General features: G+C 39.0%; 2 protein-coding genes and 1 long non-coding RNA gene across 12 annotated transcripts in view; 1 reads left to right on the top strand and 2 right to left on the bottom strand.

Moving 5' to 3' along the window:
* Nucleotides 1–9,343, bottom strand: part of PCMTD1 (protein-L-isoaspartate (D-aspartate) O-methyltransferase domain containing 1) — a 67,796-nt gene extending 58,453 nt beyond the window's left edge. Inside the window, exons 1-3 of one of the 9 annotated variants that reach the window (XM_072734754.1) lie at nt 9,193–9,331; nt 2,405–2,489; nt 1,580–1,699 (exon numbers count right to left, since the gene is read on the bottom strand). The gene's annotated coding sequence lies outside the window, so the exon portion shown is untranslated. Of the gene's footprint in view, nt 1–1,579; nt 2,257–2,404; nt 2,490–7,994; nt 8,339–8,501; nt 9,126–9,192 lie in introns of those variants that run through there. The other 8 variants (XM_072734755.1, XM_072734756.1, XM_072734760.1 and 5 more) reach the window with 8 other exon arrangements.
* The window catches only part of PXDNL (peroxidasin like), a gene marked incomplete at its 5' end in the record, with an annotated part of 490,956 nt that extends 481,468 nt beyond the window's left edge, over nt 1–9,488 (bottom strand). The window contains 1 exon segment of the mRNA XM_072733704.1: nt 9,193–9,488. Within this exon segment, the coding sequence (XP_072589805.1) occupies nt 9,193–9,488 (296 nt within the window).
* Nucleotides 9,489–9,602: 114 nt separating this feature from the next.
* Nucleotides 9,603–24,462, top strand: LOC112929269 (uncharacterized). 2 transcript variants are annotated; one of them, XR_011996667.1, is made up of 2 exons: nt 9,603–10,043; nt 22,297–24,462. It is a non-coding gene; the product is annotated as an uncharacterized lncRNA (long non-coding RNA). The 2 variants fall into 2 exon arrangements; XR_011996668.1 differs by having other exon boundaries at nt 9,627–10,043; nt 22,294–24,462.
* Nucleotides 24,463–25,059: the final 597 nt, after the last annotated feature.

Genomic DNA, 25,059 nt, shown 5'->3' with positions numbered 1-25,059 from the left:
CACCTCTCAAACTAGTCATGCTCTTCAATTACTCATATTCCTCTTTAGTGAAAATCCTATTTTGCCACTATCGTTATCAATTTTAGCTGGATTACTGTAACTAACTTCAATTTGCTCTTAATACCTGTGGTTCTCCCAACTTCAATAGCACCCTGTATACCATTTTGAATCACCTGCCCAATCTAACACTTTCATCATTAAAGAAAGGATGCAAGCTCCAAAAATTCAGAGGTGCCTCCAGGAAGCTACAAAAATGAGAAGAGATCCCACTCGGCAGAGGTTGAAGGAAATCACCATCTAAAACTGGGAGCACTGGTTTTGTCAGTTTTATAAGTGTCATCTTAGTATTTTGTCAGGGGAAGGGTTTGCTTAGCAATCATTTCCCTAAGGGATCAAATAGATCTCAATATATTTACCTATATTAGTTTTCTATCTTTGCTATAACAAATCACCACAAGCACTAATAGCTTAAACCGAAACAAGGTCACTATACTACAGTTCTAGAGGTGGGAAGTCTGACACAGGTCTCACTGGGCTGAGATGAAGGTGTCAGCGAGGCCGCATGCATTCTTTCCTGGAAGCTTTAACAGGGTTTGTTCTCTTTCATTTTCCACTGTATAATGTCCCATTTACTTCTTTGGCTCATGATCCTTTCCTCCATCTTGAAAAGCCAGCAACATCAGGCTGAGTTCTCCTCACCTTGCCTCCTTCTTCCACTTTTAAGGAAGCCCATGACTATACTAGGCCCATCAGGAAAATCCAGAATAGTCTTCCTAACTTAAAGCCAGAGAACCAGCAACCCTAATTCCCCCTTGCTATATAGCAACATATTCAGATTCCAAGGATTAAAACATGAACATCTTTGCAGGGGAAGGGGCATTACTTGCCTACTACACTACTCAAATCGTATTTGCCCTCTATCTCTAGCAGAGTACTGCTCCACAGAGAATCAAACAAACCCAACTTAAATGTGCAACCCAAATCCATCCTCACCTATCCTATTTTTCCCACAAGATACAGGAAAGGAAATAGGAGATCACACGGATAATCAGTACAGAGATATGTTCTCATCCCTTGACAGAACTCAGAATTCATTTTCTCTTGTTTATGATGCACAGTCACATTCTTAAGACAGCTCAAAGTCCTCTAACTAAACCAATAATAGCTACACTACAGACTAACTGTAAAAGAATCTTTTGAAGACCCTGAAATTCCATTTGAAATAGCAACTGGAAACACTGCAACAAATAAAACCATCAACCTTTTGGTCTGGTTATTAAGCTGTGCAATCCATTTTCTCTTAGAAAATATATGCTCAGTCTTAATAACCCTTGAAAACAGTACTGCAAAAAACATTCAGTATTTCTAATATTTTACATCACTGGAAAAAATTGTGCTTACATATAAACTTGAAGCTTAAAAACTGCTTGGGGCTCAGTACTGCTTAAGTCCTGACCTTACTTTTAGAAACGCGGGAAGTAATTATGCATATTCATTCTGAGCACTTACAAAAATTCAGTGCAGCATGAGAAAGACCCTGTACACAATAGTACATAGCTTTTTTAGCGTTGGTACCTACCAAGATTTGTAGCAGATTCAAAATTCTCAAACTTTAATGCAGTATGATTCCAGATTGGCCTCAAGAGGGAGCAGCATCCTTTTAAAAACAGACTGTCCTGCAGGTAAATGCTTTCAGTGCCTCACAAAAAAATGAATGGAAAGACATACTAGCCAACAAATATTAAGACATTTAGAAACAGGATTTGATTTTAATAATGCTCTGTACAACAGAGGGCACTAATGAATATAAAAGGAAGCAAGTCTCTTAAAATGAACTACAGGATATACCATCCCTGGGCAGTAACATTCATGACAATCCTTTGCTTCTTTATTCACATTTTCTAATTTTTCTATAGTGAATTCCTACTGTTATTGTATGAAGGAAAAAAGCAAAATCAAATAACCCTTCACTTATTATTTCTAAAGTTACTAATAACATGCATGTTAAGTGACCAAAAGAGAATCACAGATGCAAATGAACTACTGTTTAAAATATCTAACCCATATCAAGTATCATCTAAAATATTTACACTACATCACAAAAAGAAATGACACATCAAATCTCTAAAAACCAATTTTCTAATGCCAATCAGAAAAATAAATCGGAAATCTAGAACAGAAAGACTGGAAAATGACAAAGAAAACACATCACTATTCAGTAAGCCATATAGTACTACTTAAGAAAAAAAAAAAAAAGGCACAGGTTGCACAACCTTAAATGACTTGTCAGGAGTAACCTGATGGAGCAGCTACAGAACCTCAGTAGCTGCTAAACTTTACACAATAATACTCTGTATTTACAGCATCCTTGTTCTGAAAGAATCAAAGGGCATTCACTATTTACCTTGTATCTGGTGATCATTTTATTCACTTGTTATTCCATTCAATTCAGACTTTCATCATCCTTACCAGAATCCCCAATGACAATCCTAAAAGGCATGAATATGTTATTTCTGTTTATATGTAAAAGTCTGAAAGGATTCACACCACACTATTAAAAAACCATTACCCAAGCAACCCCTGAGGAACAGATGTGGAGGGGGACTTGCTGAAGAAGGAAATGCGTTTCAGTACTCAAATCTTATCTTTGAACATACAATAATACAATAAAAAATTAATGACCACATAAAATATAGTGCACTGTAGGCCATGATATTTCCTTTGAGATGATACAACAAATTTAGTTCATCCCCTGAACAGCTTTATTATATTAAATATATTGTTAGAGGCCACATTCCCAGAGACCAGTTTCCAGACAGATATCAAGAACTAGTTCTCAGAAGCAAATTTCTAAACACATCCAGGGCTGACCTTTGCCCATAGCAAACAACTGGTCATGAAAGAAGCTACCCATCAGCACTGCCATCCCTACCCTTCCAATTCAATAGTCAGCTATGAATTCCAGCAAGCATTTTTGCATGATTCTCCATTCACTTAGCTATTAATCATCCAGGCCAGAAAATATAACCATTTCAGCTTTCAAGCTTTATTTTCTGCTACAGGGAAAGAGTTGCTACTTTTTATTTCTCTTCCCTCAAAGTGTTGCTGTGATAGATAGAACAGTAAAAAAACTGAAAATCATCTAAACACCCACCAATAGAAAATACAGTTAAATTATTATATATACAATCTATGTATGTAAGCTATATATAGCAAACACTTTGAGGCTGCAAAAAAATTTAAAGAATGAATCTTTTTACTACCCTGTAACATGGAATATTAGTGATAAATTAAGGGCAAAATGCAAGTGAAAAACTGTGTGCAGTGTGCCTTATCTTTATGTAAGCAGAAAGAAAAAGAGTATTCATATTTACTTGCATACAGTAAATTAATAGTTCCTTTTATATCATTCCAGAGATGAATGGCTACCTCCTAGTAGGGAAAGTAGGAGGCTGAGGGGGAGACATTTCCAATTATAAAATTTTTCTATGTTTACAATTTGAACCATGTGACTATATTACCTAATTTTAAAATCAATGATTTTAAACTTGCTTAAAACTTTTATCTTTAGAGTATTTGTGATGCTGCTAATACTTCAAAGTTGAGAGCAGGCAGAACAACAAATTGATGACCTTGAAAATCAACCTCACTTCTTTATAATCATACATTTAGCATTCCAAAAGAAACCCCAATGACTGCCCCAACAGCATCACCAAAATATCTTACCTTATCAATTTCTAACAGCAAGCATTTTAATTTAATAAAGCAATAATTACTTAAGTTGTTACACTCTAACACATATGGGACACAAAGACAGACATAAGAGAAATACAAAATCATAAAACTCTGCATGATAACCATTAATCTTGATGGATCCAAATAGTCTGAAATTTCACATGAATTCTTTAGGAAGCAAAGAGTTATGTGTAATCTGTGTGAGGGCATTTCAGCTAATCACATAGCTGGAGATTCCTGGTATCACCATAAAGCAGAAAATGACACTGCAGTATAGAGAAGGTTTTATTCTACCTTTCATATCCCTATAAGTATAGAAGAAACTGAGGCCAAAGAATTATAACATTGTAGTTCGTTTGAAAATGCGTCTAATTCAACAACAGGGAAAAGAATTCACACACCAAATCATTAACCTTAAGAGTTTTATATACAATAACACAGACATGTGAATATAGGGGAAAAAAGCATTTAAAATAAACAACTTTTCAAAGTTACCTAGTAATCAATCTGAAAATAAAAAACTCATTAGATAGCCTACAAGACAATCTGGTTTTGTTACATATATACACAATTAAAAACTACAGTGAACTACTGTATGTGTCATCTAGCAACTAAAATCAACTACTACTTAAATGCCATGAAAGGAGCAGCTGACTAGAAATCATTTTCATATTTGTTCACACATATGAGCATTCGGTGGGAGATAACCACAATAAGACATGGTTTCTCCTTTCAGGCATTTTATAATTCAATTACAACTGTTAGAGTACTCAAAAACAATTTCAGAATAAAATGTTATCAAGAAGTAACTGCACAAGTAAGAGTAGACTTTAATCACTGTGAAGATAGAGAAGAGGGGGCTCTAGGGAAACAGTATATGAACTGGCCTTTTATTTGAAGGACTTCAGAAGGCAGAGATAGGAAAGGGGGAAAATTACAAGTGGAGATGCAGAAGAAACCAAAAGTTTACATCTAGAAAGAATGTAAACACAAGTTTGAATAAAACAAGAATCAAATTTTAAAAAGAGCACAGAGGCCAAATAATCAATTTTGAAAGGCAATACCGAGGAATACGAACTTCATTCTAGAGTTGATCAGGAGTCACTGAGTGGAGGCATGGTGGTCAAGAACTCAAGAATTCCAGCTCTTCTACCTACTAGCAACCCTCCAGGCTCATAAAATATCAATTTCTTTATCTGAAGACCGGGAAAGTAGTATCTACAACATAAAACTTATGAGGACCAAATGAGAACAAAGCATTTAGCACAAAGGCTGACATAAGATATTTCAGTAAGTGTTTTTTTTGTTCTGTTTGCTTCGGTCAAGCTGGGAAAATATGATCAGAACTGCCTTTAGGTTAAAAAAAAAAAAAGAAGAACTGCCTTTAGGTCAATTAATTTGACAGCAGTATGCATGATGAATGGCAAAACCTAGAGATTAGGGATGTCTCTTATTAATGGCAATTGAGACAAAGGGATTAAAAGTATTTTGTTGCTAGGAAAATGGAAAAGCAGCAGGAGAACTTGATTCCTGAACCATAATGCAACACAATGACAAAGAATTTCTGAGAAAAAGGGAAAGTGATGAATCAAAGGTGACCTTTGATTTTAAGACTAGATGACTAAGAAAATGTTAAGATCATTAATATAAACAAAAAAAATGACTGAAGAATTAAGTTTGGAGAGGAAACAGTTTAATTCTGAACCTAGGGATTCAAGGTTACAAAACGACCGTTACTGACAAAGTTTATCAAGGAGAACAACAAAAGGCAAGTCCGAAGCTTAGGAAAGATAATGAGGCTGGTGATGCAGAACTGGAGCTTCAAGGGCAGCCCAGGTGGTGCTGCCTTCAGCCCACGGTGTGATCCTGGAGACCCGGGATTGAGTCCCACATCAGGCTCCCTGCATGGAGCCTGCTTCTCCCTCTGCCTGTGTCTCTGCCCCTCTCTCTCTCTCTCTCTCTCTCGAATAAATTGATAAATAAAATCTAAAAAAAAAAAAAAAAGAACTGGCGGTTCAACAGCAGAGGGAATGAACAGTGGAAATCATGGGTGTGCGTAGGACTAGAAAGGAAAAAACACAACTCTAAAAAGAAGTGCAAACTCAATCTAAAGTTAACCCTTGTTTATGAGTGAGACGAGAAAATGAACAAAGCCACAAGAATGTACAAGTCTGAGGTGCTGGCTTATGCAAGTTCAAGAGAAGACAAGGCCTTGACAACACTTCATATCCCATGGCTCATAATAAATTCTAAATGGACTTATGATGATATGATTATTATAGGCTTTTAAGAGCCTACAAGTTACTGAAAAGTGTTAATTATTCTGATTCAACCCCCAGCAGGACACAGCTAACACAGTATAATTATAATTAGATATTTTTCCAGTAGCTCAAAGCTCGAAGTTTAACTTTTAAGTCCTCATCTTGACATTCATCCACACATTTGACTGCCTTGATTATCTACTATTTGAGGAAACCCCCCACCCTCTGTCTACTTAAGACAGCCAATTCTCAGGTTTTATCCCTCTGTTTTGGCTTCCCTTTCATCTTAGCTAGTTTCTCCCTCAAAATAGAACCACCAGGGAACAATAGTCCTCTTTGTAATTCCACAACAGTTGTCTTAAACAACTAGTTTTTAAAACTCAACTAGATTTTAAACTCTGGATCCTACCTAACATTTGTTATCATGAATAAGACCTACATGGTTTCTTGATTTTTGGCTACACACGAATATATGTCCCCAAAAAAGACTTGCAGGCTAAACTGCAAAATAAACTTTCTATTTCTACCCATCAGCAATAATATCTCTTATCAATTTTTGGAAAGAGACACACACAGTATTGGATTCCCCACCCTCAAACAGCTGAAAAGTCAATAGATCTTACCATAGCCTACACTTCTTTCTGATGCTGAAACATTTTTGTATCCCACAACTATAAAGCCCACCCACATTCAATGTTAAGTTGTCCAAGACATAATCAAAAGCAGATATGTCACTTAGATGTGAATCCAATTACCACTGTAAACAACCACCAAGAAATGGAAGCTCAAATATTTTCCTATATGTGGGTTTCTTCTCAAATACATATTAGAACTGTTCATACTTTATTAACTTCAGCATTTGCCCTATATCTTTAAAATACATAGCTGTCACATATGTTGGAAAACTAAAAGATTAATAGACCATAATATTAGGAACTATACTATACTTCATCAACTGTCATGATGCATTTTTAAGAGACTAAAATACCAAGAGTGAAATAAGCACACTTCAATGTTTCTAGGGCCCCTTTTATATTCTTTTTATCCCATTAGTTTACAAATAGTACAACTGGGTTCATAAAAATGTTAAATGAAATGAGATTATCCAAGTTTGTAAGGAATAAAAGCACCTGTAAGAGCTACAATTTACTATAGTATCCAAATCTGCCATGGTGTCAAATCCCAATTCTTCTTGGTTAGTGGCACCAGATCAAGGAATGTCTTAATACAGCACAAAAACTTCATTCAAGAAGATACCAGAGTTTCACACTTTATCCATTAGATTATTTTTCAATGCATGTGATTATATTCAATTCTCTATTTTGTAAGGAACACTTCCAAGCCAAAAAAAAAGAAGGGGGGGGGGGGGGTAGGGACTATTAAGATCAACAGCAGAGCAGAAAACACGGGTTTTTGGCTTAGCCCTGAGTCTAATGTAGTCACCACCACTAAAAAGGTGAGGAGACCTTGAGCAGTTGAATTAATCCCTAAGAGCCTCTGTTTAATGATCCTTAGATTGGAGGGAATACCACGCATGTTTAGAAATAACTAAGAAAAAGCATATCATTACCAGCAACTATAACTAAAATGCCATAGATCTTACATATATGCTTTTAAACACTGCTCCCCAAATAATTACGCAACTGGGCCTAAGATTTCAGGCCATACATGTTTAGAACTAGAGATTATCCTACTCAGTTGTTTTCCCTGGAAGCTAACAAGAAGACGAACACGCCATACATTTTTAAATAAATACAGGCCAGCGACCAGGTCAACAAAGCCTCCAGCTCTTCTGTGCACAGAAATACAAAATCCCTATTTCCCAGCTTTCCCACTTACTTAATAGTGAGCAGTGTGGCATCACCCCTTCACCTGCAGCTTACTCCCTGCAGTCTACTCTCAAAACTGTTTAGTCTCTGGCTGCTCTGAGGTTTGCTTTTGTTTCCTAGTCTTTTCAGACATACACACTTCTGGGCCACTGGCTTTCTACCTCTTTACCTTATCTCCAGACGGGAGCAGGTTCGCGTTGAAGGAACCGAATTTGTTTCCAACTGACCACAGGGAACTCAGATTCACCCTGAAAAATGCACTCACCAAAAGGCAGAATAATAAACTAGTTCAGCGAGCTGCTTTATGAAGTCATCCAAGCCTCCCGCAGCTCCCCCCACAAACCCTGTGTACACACATTACTCAACTTGCCTAATATGCTGAGTATCCCCATCTGGCCCTTCAAGGACCTGAAGGTTCTGCCACATCACGTCTCGAAATAATACCTTGTATGGCCCTTCTTAAAAGCTGTTTAATAAGAGTCAAAAGATGCTAGAAAACCTGGAGACAATGTTCTGCAATAAAACACACACACACACAGCTACGTGGCTTTTAAACAGAATGTAATAAAAACGAAAGAATTACCTGTGAGTATCCTTTGTCAACACACACACACACACAAAATAAAAAGTAATACACTATGCACGACCCCAATTTTGTTTTTAAAAACCTACTTACACGCGTAGAAAAGTCCTGAGTGGCTCAAGTGCACCCTCGTGGGCTGGTGACCCGGGGCGGGAAAGGGGGGAAGCGGGGGGGGGGGGGGGGGGCGGAGGGGGAGGGGGGGGCAGACGTCTTCGTTGTTTTGCTGCTCAAGTTTTTTTTTTTCTTAAAGAGCACGTAGGACTTTCGTAATCAAAACAAACAAAAAACAAAACAAAAAAAAATAACCAAGTGGGAGGAAAGAGCCATCGGCAGTTCTATACTTTCCCCTCCGTACCCAAATTCTTCAAATTCAGGTGCACTCTCAAAAAACAGGACTATGATCTCTCTTCTTTTTTGAAAAAAAAAAGAAAAAAAAAATAAGAAGACGACGACGACGTACACACGCGCAGGGCCACAAGTCAAAAAAGGGAAAAGCCCCGGACCTGCATCGGTCCCCCCGCGGAGGCCCCGGGCGCTCCCGCAAACGGCGAGCGACCAACCCCCCGCAGCCGCAGCCGCGTCCCGACCCTCTTCCTCCCGGATCAAAACAACAACACGCGGTCACGCGGTGGGACCGAGCAGGCCCGGCGGCCCGGACCCCCGAGCCCCCAGAATCCCCCGGGCCGCCCTCGACGCCCCGCCCCGCGACCCCGCGACCCCGCGACCCCGCGACCCCGCGACCCCGCGACCCCGCGCCCCCGGCGCCCCCGGCGCCCAGCCTCACCCCAGCACGCGGGACACGCCGACTCGCACCACGCGAGGCCGCGGCAGCAGCGTCACCCGCGGCGAGGCGCTCGGGCCGGCCCGGGCTCCAGCACTCGGCGGGCTCCTCGGCTGCCCGCCGCCCCCACCGCCACAACAACGCCGCGGCCGACGCCGCCGCCGCAGCCCAGCGGAGGGGCGGGGCCCGGACCCGCGGCGGGGGGAAGCCCGACGGCGCAGCGCCGAGAGGCGTCGGGAGCCCGCGCGTGCGCAGAGCGCGCAGGGCGCGAGGACCGCTGGGGGGACGCCCGCGGCCGCCCCCCCGCCGCGGAGATCGCTCCGCCCCCACCCCAAACAACGCGAGGTCTGGGGGCGGCTTGGGGGACCGACTGCGTGGGGAGAGATCCCGCGAGAACACGGCCTCTCCGCCCCGCCCCCTCCGGTGGGTCGGCCCGCGCGGAGGCAGGGAGCTGCAGGGGGGCGCGCGGCGGCTGGAGTCTGCTCGCGGACTGGCGGAGGGGCCTTGCGGTGCCTCGGCGGCCCGGGACAGGGCCCCGAAGGCGTCGGAGCACGTTCGAGGGGCTCCGCTGCGGGGTCGCTGTCCAGGGGCCTCTCAAGCGTCCGCTCAGCGCGCAGGAGCCTCCAGGTCCCCGGTGGGAGCGCGCCCGCCTCGGAGCGCAGCGGAGCGGAGCTTGCCCCGTGGCCAGTCACAAGCCCAGCGACGCTGCGGGCTGGCGGCGTCCCGGGGCTTGCCTGGACCCCTCGCCGCCGTGTCACCGGTTGTAGGCTACCGGCGTTGATGGGCTACCTGGGACAGAGCATCCGCGGGGCGCCTCGCGGTGCTGCCCGGCTAAGCATCTGCTTTCCTCTGAGGTCAGACCCCAGGGTCCTGGGATGGGCCCTGTGCATTGGGCTCCCTGCTGCAGCGGGGCCGTGCGGTTGGCCCTGTGCATTGAGCTCCCTGCTGCAGCGGGGCGGTGGGGTTGGCCCTGTGCATTGGGCTCCCTGCTGCAGCGGGGCCGTGCGGTTGGCCCTGTGCATTGAGCTCCCTGCTGCAGCGGGCGGTGCGGTTGGCCCTGTGCATTGGGCTCCCTGCTGCAGCCGGGCGGTGCGGTTGGCCCTGTGCATTGAGCTCCCTGCTGCAGCGGGGCGGTGGGGTTGGCCCTGTGCATTGGGCTCCCTGCTGCAGCGGGGCCGTGCGGTTGGCCCTGTGCATTGAGCTCCCTGCTGCAGCGGGCGGTGCGGTTGGCCCTGTGCATTGGGCTCCCTGCTGCAGCCGGGCGGTGCGGTTGGCCCTGTGCATTGAGCTCCCTGCTGCAGCGGGGCGGTGGGGTTGGCCCTGTGCATTGGGCTCCCTGCTGCAGCGGGGCCGTGCGGTTGGCCCTGTGCATTGAGCTCCCTGCTGCAGCGGGGCGGTGCCGTTGGCCTGCTGCTCCCCCGCTCGTGCGTGCTCACTCTCAAATAAATATTCAAAAATAAAGTAAATAAGACATCCCTGATGCCCAGGTGACGGTTTCCCACCATAGCTGATGGTGTGCAAAACTGGATAGATGATGACATTCATGGAAGCACATGCTGTCAAGGTCAAAGCTTGACATTGCAATTTTAAGAATTTTGCAAGCGAGCAAGTTGCTGCTAAAGTGGTCAGCCAGCGACCCAACAACCCAGCGTCCTTTTAATGAACTGCTGTATTAAATATGAATGAATGCAAAGCACAGTGGACCTTTTGCTCCTAACTGCAAAATCTCTGGATTGGAGCCCTTGGTCACAGACTTTTTGGCACTTGGCCCGGTTCCAGGACACTCTAACTGTGCTGGGATCATATAACGGCCTTACAGGATTAGTTTCCTGCCATCCCAAGCAGAAATTTCAGCACATGAAAATATCTATCTTGCCATAAGCAAATTAAATAGAAATGATTAAGTTAGGAAAATAGTTAAAAGCCGTTAAACAACGGCCAGGGCCTTCTCCTGTTTTTTTTTTTTTTTTTTTTTTTTCCTCCTCGGTATAGGTATTTATTTTCTCCATTCTGCTATTTTCTCCATTTATTTTCTCTAAAAAAATTTTTTTAGAGTTCTAGACCTTTTTCTCTTCCTCTAGTACACTGAAGTGGACCACAGGTCATCTTTACTAAGAGTACTTAGCGGTCAGTACTTTGCTGATGAACAGGAGGACTAAGTGCTATTCTTGTGGGTGAGTAGTTTAGGAGCAGGTAAGGCATCAGTGTATCTTCCTATGGTACACACGTCTCGTGGTGCCACCTCAACGCCACCATTCAGACCTTTTCTGGTTATGCCACCATTTAGCACGTTTTCATGCGTAATTTACTTCTGGTGAGTATGTATGTCTTCCTACTGATTTAGAATCCACAGAGTCTGGGCATGTGCCCACTGCTTTCCAGTGCCTACTACAAAAATCTGCTTCAGTGTTGGTACGCTGCATTTGTTGAATGGGTAATTTAGATTTTAAGTTATTCCATCATGTAGAATTATTTAGAGGTTTATTCAGCCTGGAATTCATTTTAGATGGCCCAAAGGCAATTTATTCCTGGAGGTCTTGGTCCACGGTCGCAACAAGTCTAATCCTTGCAACAGCAAAGTAACACTTGCTGTAGTAACCTAATTCTCCATACCAGGTTGTTTCGATTTTAACATGAAGTGGAAAATGCCCAAAGTTAACGCTTGTGAATACGGAGTCCTTAGATAGGCAGGAGTCTTGTGTTGTCAGAAATGCTCTGTTATTTGAGTGTGCAAGACATTCAACATATGCTTATTAAATTAATCAAGTTCGACATACAAACCCCTGTTACGGTCCTAGGAGTTCACATTTCCCACAGGCATGACAGGGTTGCTGTGTGTTTCTTCAGCCTCAGAATTTGAGGTCTCCGTGTGTTGCCCCGATTAACAAATCATCTGGTTATTTGCAAACACCTGTGTTGCAAGGTTTTGGTTTTGCATGATAGGCCTTGGTTTTGGTTTAATAGTGCCAAGTCTGGCCTGTCAGGCCTGAAAAAATTCCCTTATATCTTTCATTTGACCTGCAGTGTCTGGGAAAAATCCAGAACTAAATCCTACTAAATATAGAACTGTTTGTTCTACAATTTTATTTCCTTCTACTACTTTCAGTACAGTTACAAGTCCATCACCTCCTGCCCCACCCCCACCCCCCCAAAAAAACAACAAAAACAAATACTTGCTCTCTAGAGGTTAGTTTCACAGTACTTATTTTTCTCGGTTTGAAAAAAAAAAAAACGTATCAACATTTCCTTATTGATGTTAAGAAACATAATTGTAGTTTGTTGGGAAGGGGATAATGTTTTCAAAAGTAGGACTAGATTTTGAAAATGAAGGAGGAAACTGAAGACCCCACATTCCAGAGAAGTAATATCTATGCAGTCTACAAATTGAGGACATAGAAAACAGTCTTAGAGCTGACAGATGGAAGGGAATCTTCTAACTTACAGCCTTTGTCTATAGCCATTAGCACTTTTTTTATTTACAAGCTACCCCCCTGATATTGTATTCTACTGTTGTGAAATTCCACGTATGATTACTCCACATATGTTTAAATCAGTGATTCTCAAGACATGGTCTGGGATTAGAGGCATCAAATCATAAGGGAACTTCCTAGAGGTGCAAATTCATGGGGCCTTACCCCAATTTAACAAATCCTCTGGCAATTTTGATAAATGCTAAAATTTGATAACCATTGGTTTTTGTTTTGTTTTTAAAAGATTTTATTTATTCATGAGAGACACACAGAGAGAGGCAGAGACACAGGCAGAGGGAGAAGCAGGCTCCATGTAGGGAGCCCAACGCGGGACTCAATCCTGGGTCTCCAGGATCACGCCCTGGGCTCAAAGCGGCACTAAACCACTGAACCACCCGGGCTGCCTGATAACCATTGGTTCTAACCAGAAAATGCACACCCTCAGTACATTATTTTTTTTCTAAAATACATATTCGTAGATACAAAATTGGGGGGGGGGGAACAGGCTTCTTTTGGTGACAATACTCTATTCCTGTTATTCTCAATGTCTGTTTTATTCCCTTTTAAGGCAATTGTACTCAAGGCTTATGGACCCACCCCAGTATTTTTTCCTTTATGAGTCTTTCTCAATCCCGTGAACCATAAGATGATGTTTTGTTGCTGTCGTCGTTCACATGTAAAGATTGTATTTGTGATTGTGGAAGTGACTGAAAAGACTATCCAAGCAATCCTTTCCACACTGGAAAGTTGCCCAGAATTTTACACCCCTGTGGCTTTTAGGGGGCCTTAATGTTTAGTAACTTGTTTATTTTCTCGTCTTTTCCTCAGGAGCTACCTAGCCAGAATGCCAAGTTGATCAGACACCAATATTTTCCTAGTCTTTCCAGACTACTCTATATTTTCTAAAGTTTCCAAATGTGTTTTTAAAAGCTGTGATAAAGTTTATGTAAAGTTTTAGTGAGAGTCCTTTTTTAAAAAAAAACTAGAAAAACAAAGAATACAACTCTTACGAGACCAAACAAAAAATGTAAATACACATGGCTTGTCATGTTCAGGCACCTCCCTCCACCAAAAGTATTCAAAGCAAAATTCTGAAAAGCAGAAAAGTTGCTTTTAGCATCTCAAGTTTACTAAACATTGAAATACTAAAATGAAACTCTACTTTCCCTAAGTCATTTGATCCTATTCTTTAAGTGGATACTTGAGAAATTCCTGACCTATTCAATATTGAAAATGAAACCTGTTTGTCCAGACTATATCCAATTAGAAATGAATTTTAATTAGAGAATTCTTCTCTAGTGCTTATAAACCATAATATATGTACAAATGTCATTATTTTTATATAGAGATCTTTTACCTAATAATACAAAAAATATCACTTAAATAATTGGTTTAGGACTCATTTTTTTTTTTAAAGATTTATTTATTTATTCAGAGAGAGAGAGAGACAGAGACAGAGAGACACAGGCAGAGGGAGAAGCAGGCACCATGCAGGAAGCCGGACATGGGACTCAATCCCGGGTCTCTAGGATCACGCCCTAGGCTGCAGGTGGCGCTAAACCGCTGCGCCACTGGGGCTGCCCTCTTTTAGGATTTACAAAAATTAACATATAATGGACAATTGATTCCCACACCAACTCCTTTTTCTGCTGGCTGGGAAGAAGTCATTATACTTAAAGAGCTACACAGATAGCACTTTTTGACCTAAATTGAGATATCTTAAGGTTCTTGCATTTACCAAACATGATAATTATATACTAATGTAATATTAAATTGGCCAGTGGTTTTTAAAATGATGTATTATATCCATTCAATTGCTAATTAATTTGATATTCAGTGAAAAAAAGAAAAGCGCAAGTACCAGTCTTATTCTAAAGAAAAAAATTCTCGTTGGGGCACCTGGGTAGCTCAGTCAGTTGAGCATCTGCCTTCAGCTCAGGTCATGATCCTGGAGTCCTGGAATCAAGTCCCATATGGGGCTCCCTGCTCAGCAGGAGGCCTGCTTCTCCCTCTCCCTCTGCTTGCTTCTCCCCCTGCTTGTGTGTTCTCTCTCTCTCTTTCTCTTTCTCTCTGTAAAATAAATAAATAAAATCTTTAAAAAAAGGAGAAAAACTTATCATTTATAAAATTTGTGAGGTCAAGTTACCTAACATGCTATATATATACATATGTTTTGATGTCATGAGTCTAAGTTGATGAATTAGATAATTTATTGCTATATACATTTAAACATATGAAATAACTATTTAGAAGCAACAACATAAGTACCTGTTCTGTTTCAATTTATTTAAACTAAAAAACAGTTCACCCATTTCTCTCACCCTCCACTCCGGTCTCTGGCTACCACCAATGTATTCTCTATATTTATGTGCTTATTTTCTTTTAATTTATTTATCTTTTTCTAGATCCCACATATAAGAGATCACAGAGTATTTGTCTTTCTCTATCTTAGCATAATGCCCGTGAGGTCCATCCTTAGTGTTACGAAGGGCAAGATTTCCTTTTTTATATAGCTGAATAATATTCCATTATATACATATGCTATTGTTACTTTATCCATTCATCCATCAGTGGACACTAGATAGTTTCTCTCTCTTGGCTATTGTAAGTAATGCTGCAGTGAATATGGGGTTGCATATATCTTTTCAGGTTAGTGTTTTCTCTTTCTTTGAATAAATAACCATAGTGGAATTGCTGAATCATATGGCACTTCTATGTTTAATTTTTTTAGGAACCCCCAAAATAATTTCTGTAGTGGCTGTGCCAATTACATTCCCATCAACACTGCAGAGTGTTCCCTTTTCTTTACATCCTCACCAATACTTATTATTTCTAGTCTTTTTGGTAACAGCCATTCTAACAGGTGTAAAATAATATCTTATTGTGATTTTAATTTGCATTTCCCTGATGATTAGTGATGTAGAGCATCTTTTCATGCAAAGATATCCTTTGGCTATCTATATGCCTTTGGAAACTGTCTATTCAAATCTGTTCATTTTTTAATTGTATTGTTTGGGGTTGTTTCACTATTGAGTTGTATGATTTTTTTAAAATATATTTTTGATATTAGCCCCTGATCACTTACATGATTTGCAGATACTATATTTCATTCAGCAAGTTGTCTTTTCATTTTGCTGATGGTTTCCTTTGCTTTGTAGAAGGTCTCTAGTTTGATATAGTCCCACTAGTTTATTTTGCCTTTTATGTTTGTGCTTTTGATCTCAGATTCAATATCACTGCTAAGACCTCTGTCAAGGAGCTAACTACCTATTTTTCTTTCTAGAGATTTTACGGTTTCAGGTCTTATGTTCAAGTCTTTAATTCATTTGAATTAATTTTTCTGTATGGTGGGAGATAATGGTCCAGTTTTATTCTCCTGTATGTGGCTGTCCAATTTGCCAAAACCATTTACTGAAAAGACTGTCCTTCCCCCATGTATATTCTTTTTTTGTCATAAATTAATTGACCATGTATGGGTGAGATTATTTCTAGGTTTTCCATTCTGTTCTATGGACCTATGTATCTATTTTTGTGCCAATACCATACTGTTTTAGTTGCTATGGCTTTGTAATACAGTTTGAAGTCTGGGACTGTGATGCCTCAAGTTTTGTTCTTTATTAAATTTGCCTTGGCTATTTGAGATCTTTTATAGCTCCACACAAATTTCAGTATTTTTTTGTTCTTTTCTACAAAAAAAAATGCTATTGGAATTTTGATAGAGATTGCATTGAATTTATATATTGCTTTAGGTAATATGGGCATTTTAACAATATTGAATCCATAAGCATGGAATATCTTTCCATTTGTGTCTTTTTCAATTAATTTCATTAATGTCATATATTTTTCAGTATGCAGGTCTTGTGCCTCCTTGGTTAAATTTATTCCTGGGTATTTTATTCTTATTGATGCAATTATAAATGGATTTGTTCTTAATTTCCCCTTTTGAGAGTTCATTAGTATATAGAAGTGGAACAGAATTTCGTGTTATGTACTTTGTATCTTGCAACTTGAATTAATTTATTGTAATATTTTTTGATGGAGTCTTTAGCATTTTCTGTAAGTAGTATGTCATCTGCAAATAGTGACAGCTTTTCTTCTTCCCTTCCATTTTGAATGCCTTTTTCTTCTTTTTCTTGCCTAATTCCCGTGACTAGGACCTCCAATACCATAATGAGTAAGGCAACAAGAATATAAACATCCCTGTTTTGTTCTTGCACTTAGAGGAAAAGCTCTCAGCTTTTCATCACTGAGTGTGGTATTACTGTGGGCTTGTCATATATGGTGTGTATTATGTTCAGGTACATTCCCTTATACCTGCTTTGTGGAGAATCTTTATCATAAATGGACATTGAATTTTGTCAAATGCTTTTTCTGCATCTATTCAGATGGCCATGTGATTTTTATCCTTCATTTTGTTCATGTGATGTATCACATTGGCTGATTTGTGGATGTTGAACCATCCTTGCATCCCTGGAATACATCCACTTGATCACAGTGTGTGATTCTTTTAACATATTGTTGGATTCAGTTTTAACATATTGTTGGATTCAGTTCTTTTAACATATTGTTGGATTCAGTTTTAACATATTGTTGGATTCAGTAATATTTTTAGAAGATTTTGCATCTGTATTCATCAGGGATATTGGCCTGTAATCTTCTTTTGTTATGGTGTCCTTGTATGGTTTGGGTATCAGGGTAATAATGGCCTTGTAAAATGAGTTTGGAAGAGTTCCTTCCTCAACTATCCTCTGGAAGAGTTTGAGAAGGATTGGTATTAACTCTTTTTTGAAGGTTTGGTAGAATTCACCAATAAAATTCTCTGGTCTTGGGCTTTTGATTGTTGGAGGGTTTTTGTTTTGTTTTGTTTTTAAAGATTTTATTTATTTATTCATGACAGACACACACAGAGAGAGAAAAAGAGAGAGAGAGAGAGAGGCAGAGACACAGGCAGAGAGAAAAGCAGGCTCCGTGCAGGGAGCCCGACGTGGGACTCGATCCTGGGTCTCCAGGATCACACCCTGGGCTGAAGGCGGCGCCAAACCGCTGTGCCACCAGGGCTGCCCAGATTGTTGGACGTTTTTGATTATGATACAGTCTCCTTACTAGTAATTGATCTGTTCAATTTTTCTACTTCATCAGGATTCAGTCCTGGTAGGTGTATGTTTCTAGGAATGTATCCATTTCTTCTAAGTTGTTCAGTTTCTGAGCATATAGTTATTTATGATAGTCTCTTATGATACTTTGTATTTCTGTGGCATCAGTTGTAGCATCTCTTCTTTCATTTCTGATTTTATTTTATTTGAGTCCTTTCTTTTATATCCTTGGTGAGCTTAGCTAAAGGTTTGTCGATTTTTTTTTTTTTTTTTTTTTTTACTTTTTCAAGAACCAGCTCTTAGTTTCATTGGTCTTTTCTATTATTTGTTTAGTTTTTAAACATTTTTTTCTGTCCTTTATTTCCTTCTTACTAATTTGGCACTTCTTTTGTTCTTTTTTTCCTAGTTCCTTCAGGGTAATTAGGGAACTTAGGTTGTTTTTTTTGAGACTTTTCTTGTTTTCTGAGGTAGACATTTATTGCTATGAACTCCTGTCTAGAGCTACTATGGCTGTGTTCTATAAATTTTGGTATGTTACATTTCCATTTTCCTTTGTCTCAAAGTATTTTTTAAAATTTATTCTTTGACCCGTTGGTTGTTTGGTAGCATGTTGTTCCAATCTGCACATATTTATGAATTTTTCTGTTTAGGTAATTAATTTCTAGTCTCATATCATTATGGCCCAAAAATGTATTTGATGTTATTTCAAACCTCTTAAACTTATTGAGACTTGTTTTGTGACTTAACATATGATCTGTCTTGGAAAATGTTCCATGTGCACTTGAGAAGAATGTGTATTTTGTTGCTTTGGGACAGGACAAAAGAACTTTTATTGCTTCATCTTAAACAATTGAAATAATTGTATATTGAGCATATAGTTATTTTTGCCTGTTTTTTCTCTTGCCCTGGAATTTGTTTTCCCTGCACGTATCAGATGTTTGCCTCTCTGTAATAGCCTAAAAGTACAAGTCAAAACACTTTTTATGATATTTGTATTGTTTTTTGGTTTCAAATTTTGCAAAACAGGCTGTTTTCCTGGAACTCAAATATGAATATGTAGTTTTCTTTTTCATAAGAATAATAATTTAAGGAAGGGATTACCCTAATTAGCTAACTATATAAGTATATATGTTAAGCTACTAAAATAATAGATATGAGGATATTATTTTATTGACAAACAGCATTTAAGATACTCTGTATCCATAAAATATTTCAACCTCTTCCTCTTTTTCCAAGCTTTCATTATCTCTTTTCTCAGAGTATCAGCAGTAGTAAACAGAAAAAGTAGGTTATTTTTTTTTCCAGAGACCGTTAATATTTAAGATAAAAATATAATTCTCATCTTGGTTCTGGATTCAGATCCATTTATAGATCTTTTTTTTTTATATACTAAAGCTTATCCCAGAGAGCTGCATATAAACAAACTTCTATTAGAAACTTAAAGAATACTGGCATATAACTTTCAAATTTGGTAAAGTCAGTCTTCTACTGAGGATGGAGAGAAATATTGGAAGTATGTCCATTTATTTCTGATTCCTTGATACCATGAGATTATACTCTACAAATAAAATACTACATTTCTGCTAAGAAGGAGGATGATAGGGAAAGGAGAAGGAAAGAAGAGGAAGGGAGCAAAGAGAGGAGAGAAAGAAAATTAAAAACTGTTAACACTTCCCATTTAATAAAGTTCATAATAGGCCTACCTAGTTGATCTTTCTTATCCTTTTGTATTGCCTTTTCCATATTATCTTGTTTTTAACTTCTTTTACAGCTGGGTTCATATTTAATTTGTTGACAGGCCTTTCCAAATAGATTGTGAGAAGGTTAACAGAGGCCCAGGGCCTACCAAAATGGTCTGCTGATGATTGTGCTTCACAAAAAAATGTATCAAGTAGAATTTCCATAGTATATAAACGTCTGGGGGAGGGAAGACAAATTCATTCATTCAACAAGTATTTATTAGGATGTGAGAGATGCTGGGAATGGGAGATGTAGCAGGGAGCATGTCAGCAAAGGCCCTTGCCTTCTTGAGCACATATTTCAATGCAAGATGAAATTATGGAATAATAGTATAAAATTTTTTAAAATGAAAAATTACCTTAGAAGCCATTTGGGGAGCTCCTCATGCTTTGCAGATGGATTGAGTATTAACTAACTTTGCAATTTATTAGATTTAATATTGATAGGATATTGCAAATTTTTCCAATAAGAGGAAATATAAAAATTACCCACAAAAGGAATTTCTTTTAGGAAAATAAACATTTCTAATTTATTGTGTGGAGTAAATAGTGACTTTAACTTTAAAACTATTACGATTTTTAAACTATACTGATGCTTTCCTTCATTAAAACTTCTGCTTATAAACTAAATGCATCAAAACTACAGATAAAAATATTTTTAAATTTATATTTAAAATTTCAATTTGTGAAGAATCTGTTAAAAATTCAATGAACATTTTTGGGGAAACTATGATAGGTGCTGAAGATATACAATTTGTAACATAATTGATTTCTTGACAAAATTATTCTAAAATAATACATGGATAAAAGTGACCCATGACATAATAAAAAGGATACAAACAAGATGCTATTACTTCATAGAAGTGCTGGATGGCAGAGGTCAAATTTGAATCAAGATCTCAAATTTAGATAGAATTTTTGCATTACAAAGATGATGAAAACAGTCATTTTCAGGACAAGGAATAGCATAAAGAGTAACACTGAGGGGCACCTAGGTGGCTCAGTTGGCTAAGCATCTGCCTTCTGCTTAGGTCATGATCCCAGGGTCTTGGGATGTACCCCCACATCACGCTCCCTGCAGAGTCTGCTTTTCCCTCTCCTCTGTTTACTTGTTCTCTCTCTCTCACACACTCTCAAAAATAAATAAATAAAATCTTTTTAAAAAGTAACATTGAAATAGAAAATTCATAGTGCATTTTCAAAGAGTGGAGATTAATCTTACTTAGCTATAACATAAAGTGCAAAAGAGATGATAGGAGCCAAGTGTAGAAAAGTAGATTACGACTTTGGTAGATTTTGTTAGTCATTAAATTTCATGCAAGAGGCAATAGAATGGAAAGCCATATTCATTTTTATTTATGTGTAATTGATTCTAATGCCTGATATCAGAGCTAAAAATCATACTATACATAGATATTGCTATTAGGCCAAACCATTTGAGAGTTTGCCTTAGTGTTTCATGGTATTTATGAAATTACTGTACGTGTATGCATGCGTGTGTGTGTGTGTGTGTGTGTGCGCATGGAAGCTATGGCATTAGAATTCTGAAATGAAGATGATAAATTACTTGGCCAAAAGTCTGACTTACTTGATCAGAAACTGAACCACAGTAATGAGTCCAGGCACTGAAGTGATAACTAGTATTTATAGATTCTTTCTGCCCTAAATAGGTTGATAATGTTGAACACAGTAATTATGAGGAATTGGCTAGAACCAATTGATCTTCAAATAGAGTGTTTTTAAAAATCTCACTAAATTGAATAGTTTGCTAAAAATAATACTAAAAATAGGGGTTGTGACAACAAATCCATTATTAGGACATAACAAATCTTTTAAGTGAAAAATCCTAAAGCCATCCTTGTCCTAAATGGCCAACACCATTCCTTTTAGATGCTAAACAAATGCTGAATAAATCAGAATGTGATTTAGATTCAATGTCCTTTCAAGGAGACATTTAAAGAGTCTGGTCGATAGCAAACATTCTGGAAAAGTGTTCAGTGTTGCCCAACTGGAAAGTCATGGCTAAATGATGAAAGAAGTCCAAAAATCACAAATGGTTGGATCCCACTGCTCCTGCTGCCAGGGCTAGCTATAAATCAGTATGTAATATGAGCAGAGTATGTTACAGTTTCCGGAAACAGTGCCCTCATGCTGCCTGAGGCTGTGTGGACATCCCTTTGTAGTCTCATCCACCTTGCCCATCTGTATTGTCCTATGACCCAACCTTTTCTCTACCATGTTCCCTATTCAACTTATCACTCAGCTAGAACCAAGTTGGAAAGACCATATGATATGATAAAGGAATTCATACTAAGATATTTCATATATAAAATCAGCTTGATTTATCTTCAGTGATATTTTTATTTAGACAATCATAAAATCTTGGGATCCCTGGGTGGCGCAGCGGTTTGGCGCCTGCCTTTGACCCAGGGCGCGATCCTGGAGACCCGGGATCGAATCCCACGTCAGGCTCCGGTGCATGGAGCCTGTTTCTCCCTCTGCCTGTGTCTCTGCCTCTCTCTCTCTCTCTCTCTCTCTGTGACTATCATAAATAAATAAAAAATTTAAAAAAAAATTTAGACAATCATAAAATCTAAAAGTATTACAAAAGAATTAAATAATAATGTTCTACCAATGATAGACAATTTTTGGGCTCAGTGGTAAGCTACTGCTAGATGGTTATAGTCAGTAGGATTTTTTCCTTCAATTTCTAATTAAAAAACTGAAAAATTAAATATATCTCTGAACTAATTGTTTATATTTTTATTCTAAAACTTTTCCTTTTTTCTTAATCTGTTTTAGCAGGTACCCAAGTTGTGTGGTTCTTTGCCTTGTTGAAGAGGTAAAGTTTTGGTGAGGCAGAAGCCAGACTTGCTTACACAAAAATAACCCTCCACGCCTTCCCCAGAATGGGAATGAAAGCGATGACCCTGGATCCAAGGAACAGCAAAACAAAACAAAAACCTGTTTACCAAGGAGTTCCCCAAGCAGGAGTCAAAACCTCAAAGTGGATGCATAGTATATCCAGAGAGGCTGGATTTTCAGACTTGGAGTTTCCAGGTTTACTACATTTTCTCATGCCCCGAAGGGGGGATGGGATCAGTAGAACCTTCAGAACTGAAGAGTCCACAGCAGCTTGGACAATGGGTATTTCAGCAGTAACCACTGTAAACTGATGGCTCATGGCTAGCAGAGCCTCCTCAATGATTTGACCTTCTATAAGAACCCAGAATCCTGGAGAGAGGAGACCTGAAAACATAATTCAAATTAAAAATTTGTCCTTGGTTCCATAGAATATGAATACAAACTCAAAATTAATTTGACTAGAGAAAAGTTCGAGCATATTGTCTCAATGATCTAAAACTTGCACAATAGTCTGTGGTTTTAACTACATTCCAACATGCCACTAGAGAATATTCATGGAGAGCTCTCTGGCAGTCCATTGTTCCAAGTATCTTTGCTTTTATTTACCACATATTTGAGGTGACCATACATCCTAGTTGCTCAGGACAGTCCTAGTCTATGACTGTTGTCCTGTTGTGATTATTAATAATGTATCCTTTTATTCTCAAAGGTGTCAGGGTTTAGATGATAAATTATATGGCTTCCTGACATATAACTTATTCAACTATATCAGTCTCAGTAGGCCAGAGTATGCTGTTCTAACAAATAACACCAAATTTCAGTGGCTTAGCACAATGCAAGTTTATCAGATGACATTTTAGGCAGCTGTCCTCCATGGATAGGGTCAGTATTCCATACATCACCATATTAACATGTGCTTTCCACACTTGTCATAATGGAAAAGAGAGCTCTTGGAGTGTCTTATGCCAGCTAATACATGGTCGAGCCTGGAAGTGACACACATTATTTTTGACCAGAACTCATCGGCCAGAAGTTTTCATAGGGCTCAGTCTATCTGTAAGGGGATGGGTAATTTTCCCATTTCCACAAAGAGAAGGCCAAAATATGAGTATGAAAAGTCTAACTGTTAGATATTCAAACAAAAAAGCCAAGTGCCAAGGGTCCTGTTTATTATTATTATAAAGCTGAAAAATACACTCTCACATGGACTCCTTTGCCACTACCTTCCTGCTTACTTATAATCTTGGTAACGATGGTTCTCTGAGGGCTATAGTCCCAGTTCTTAAACACAAGAGAGTTTAAAGTTTTGTTTGTCACTAAACAAGAAAATCAGTAGTAGACAAGAAAATAATATCCAAAATATGAAGATCTTTTGAGTCTGATAACATTAACAAAAAAAATAAAGTCATGAAACAAACACTCTATGAATATATTTGTATTGCATAGCTCCCTAATTTAAATAGTAGTCTGGAATAAAAACCATAAGCTAACTCACATACGCACATTAATGGTCTACTAGGTTATTTGTTGTGAAAACTATTCATTGTGACTGTTGAGAGAAAGCTTTTGCTTCAGTAGAAAAGTATAGCACACCCTTTTGGATTATCAGATTCTAGTTCTGTTCATTATCTTTTGAAATTATTTTTATTCTGAAATGATTATAGATTCACATGAAATTATAAAACTAGTACAGAGGGTTCCCATATATCTTTTACCTGGCTTAATATCTTAGATATTTATAATATCAAAACCAGGAACTTGACATTGCACAATATGCATGTGTGATTCTTCTGCTTGATCATGTCTGCTGTTGAAGCTCTTTATTGCATTTTTCATTTCATTCACTTTATCCATCCAGAATTTCTGTTGGGTTCTTTTTTTTTATTTCTCTCTCTTTGCTGAACTTGTTTTGTTCATGTATTATTTTCATGATTTCATTGTTTATCTGTGTTCTCTTGGAGTGTCTTATGCCAGCAAATAAGTGGTCTCTTGTAGCTCACTGAACATATTTAAAGCAATTATTTTAAATTCTTTGTCAGGAAATTTGTAGATCTCCATTTCTTTGAAGTTGTTTACTAGAAATACATTATTTCTTTGGTGGTCTCATGTTTCTTTGATTTTGTGTGTGTGTTCCTTGTAGCCTTGTGTTGGTGTTTATATTTGAAAGAACAATCACCTGTAGCAGACTTTATGGATTGGCTTTGGTAGGGAAAGACCTTCACCAGCAGTAGGCACAAGATTGCCTGCTGGGTAGGGTACATAGCAGTGACAGGTCCGGCATCAGTCCAGGGATGTGTGGGGATGCCATTTCTGGGGAGTTCAATAGGGGTGCTTGCCCTTGGGGGGCCTGTGATGACACTGATTCTGGTAGTATGTATATGAAACTATTTCTGGGTTTTCTATTTTTTTTTTTTTTTGGTAAAGATTTTATTTATTTATTCATGAGACAGACACACACACACACACACACACACACAGAGACAGAGACACAGAGACACAGGCAGAGGGAGAAGCAGGCTCCATGCAGGGAGTCTGAGGGGGGACTCAATCCTGCGTCTCCAGGATCATGCCCTGGGCTAAAGGTGGTGCTAAACCGCTGAGCCACCCGGGCTGCCCTGGGTTTTCTATTCTATTCTATTGATTTATGAGTTTATCCCTCTGCCAATGCCACATAGTCTTTATAGTTCTAGTTATATAAGTTCT

Source organism: Vulpes vulpes, chromosome 13, assembly GCF_048418805.1.
Source record: "Vulpes vulpes isolate BD-2025 chromosome 13, VulVul3, whole genome shotgun sequence".
In the NCBI taxonomy this organism is placed as follows: domain Eukaryota; kingdom Metazoa; phylum Chordata; class Mammalia; order Carnivora; family Canidae; genus Vulpes; species Vulpes vulpes.
This window is presented reverse-complemented; position numbering and strand designations above follow the sequence as displayed.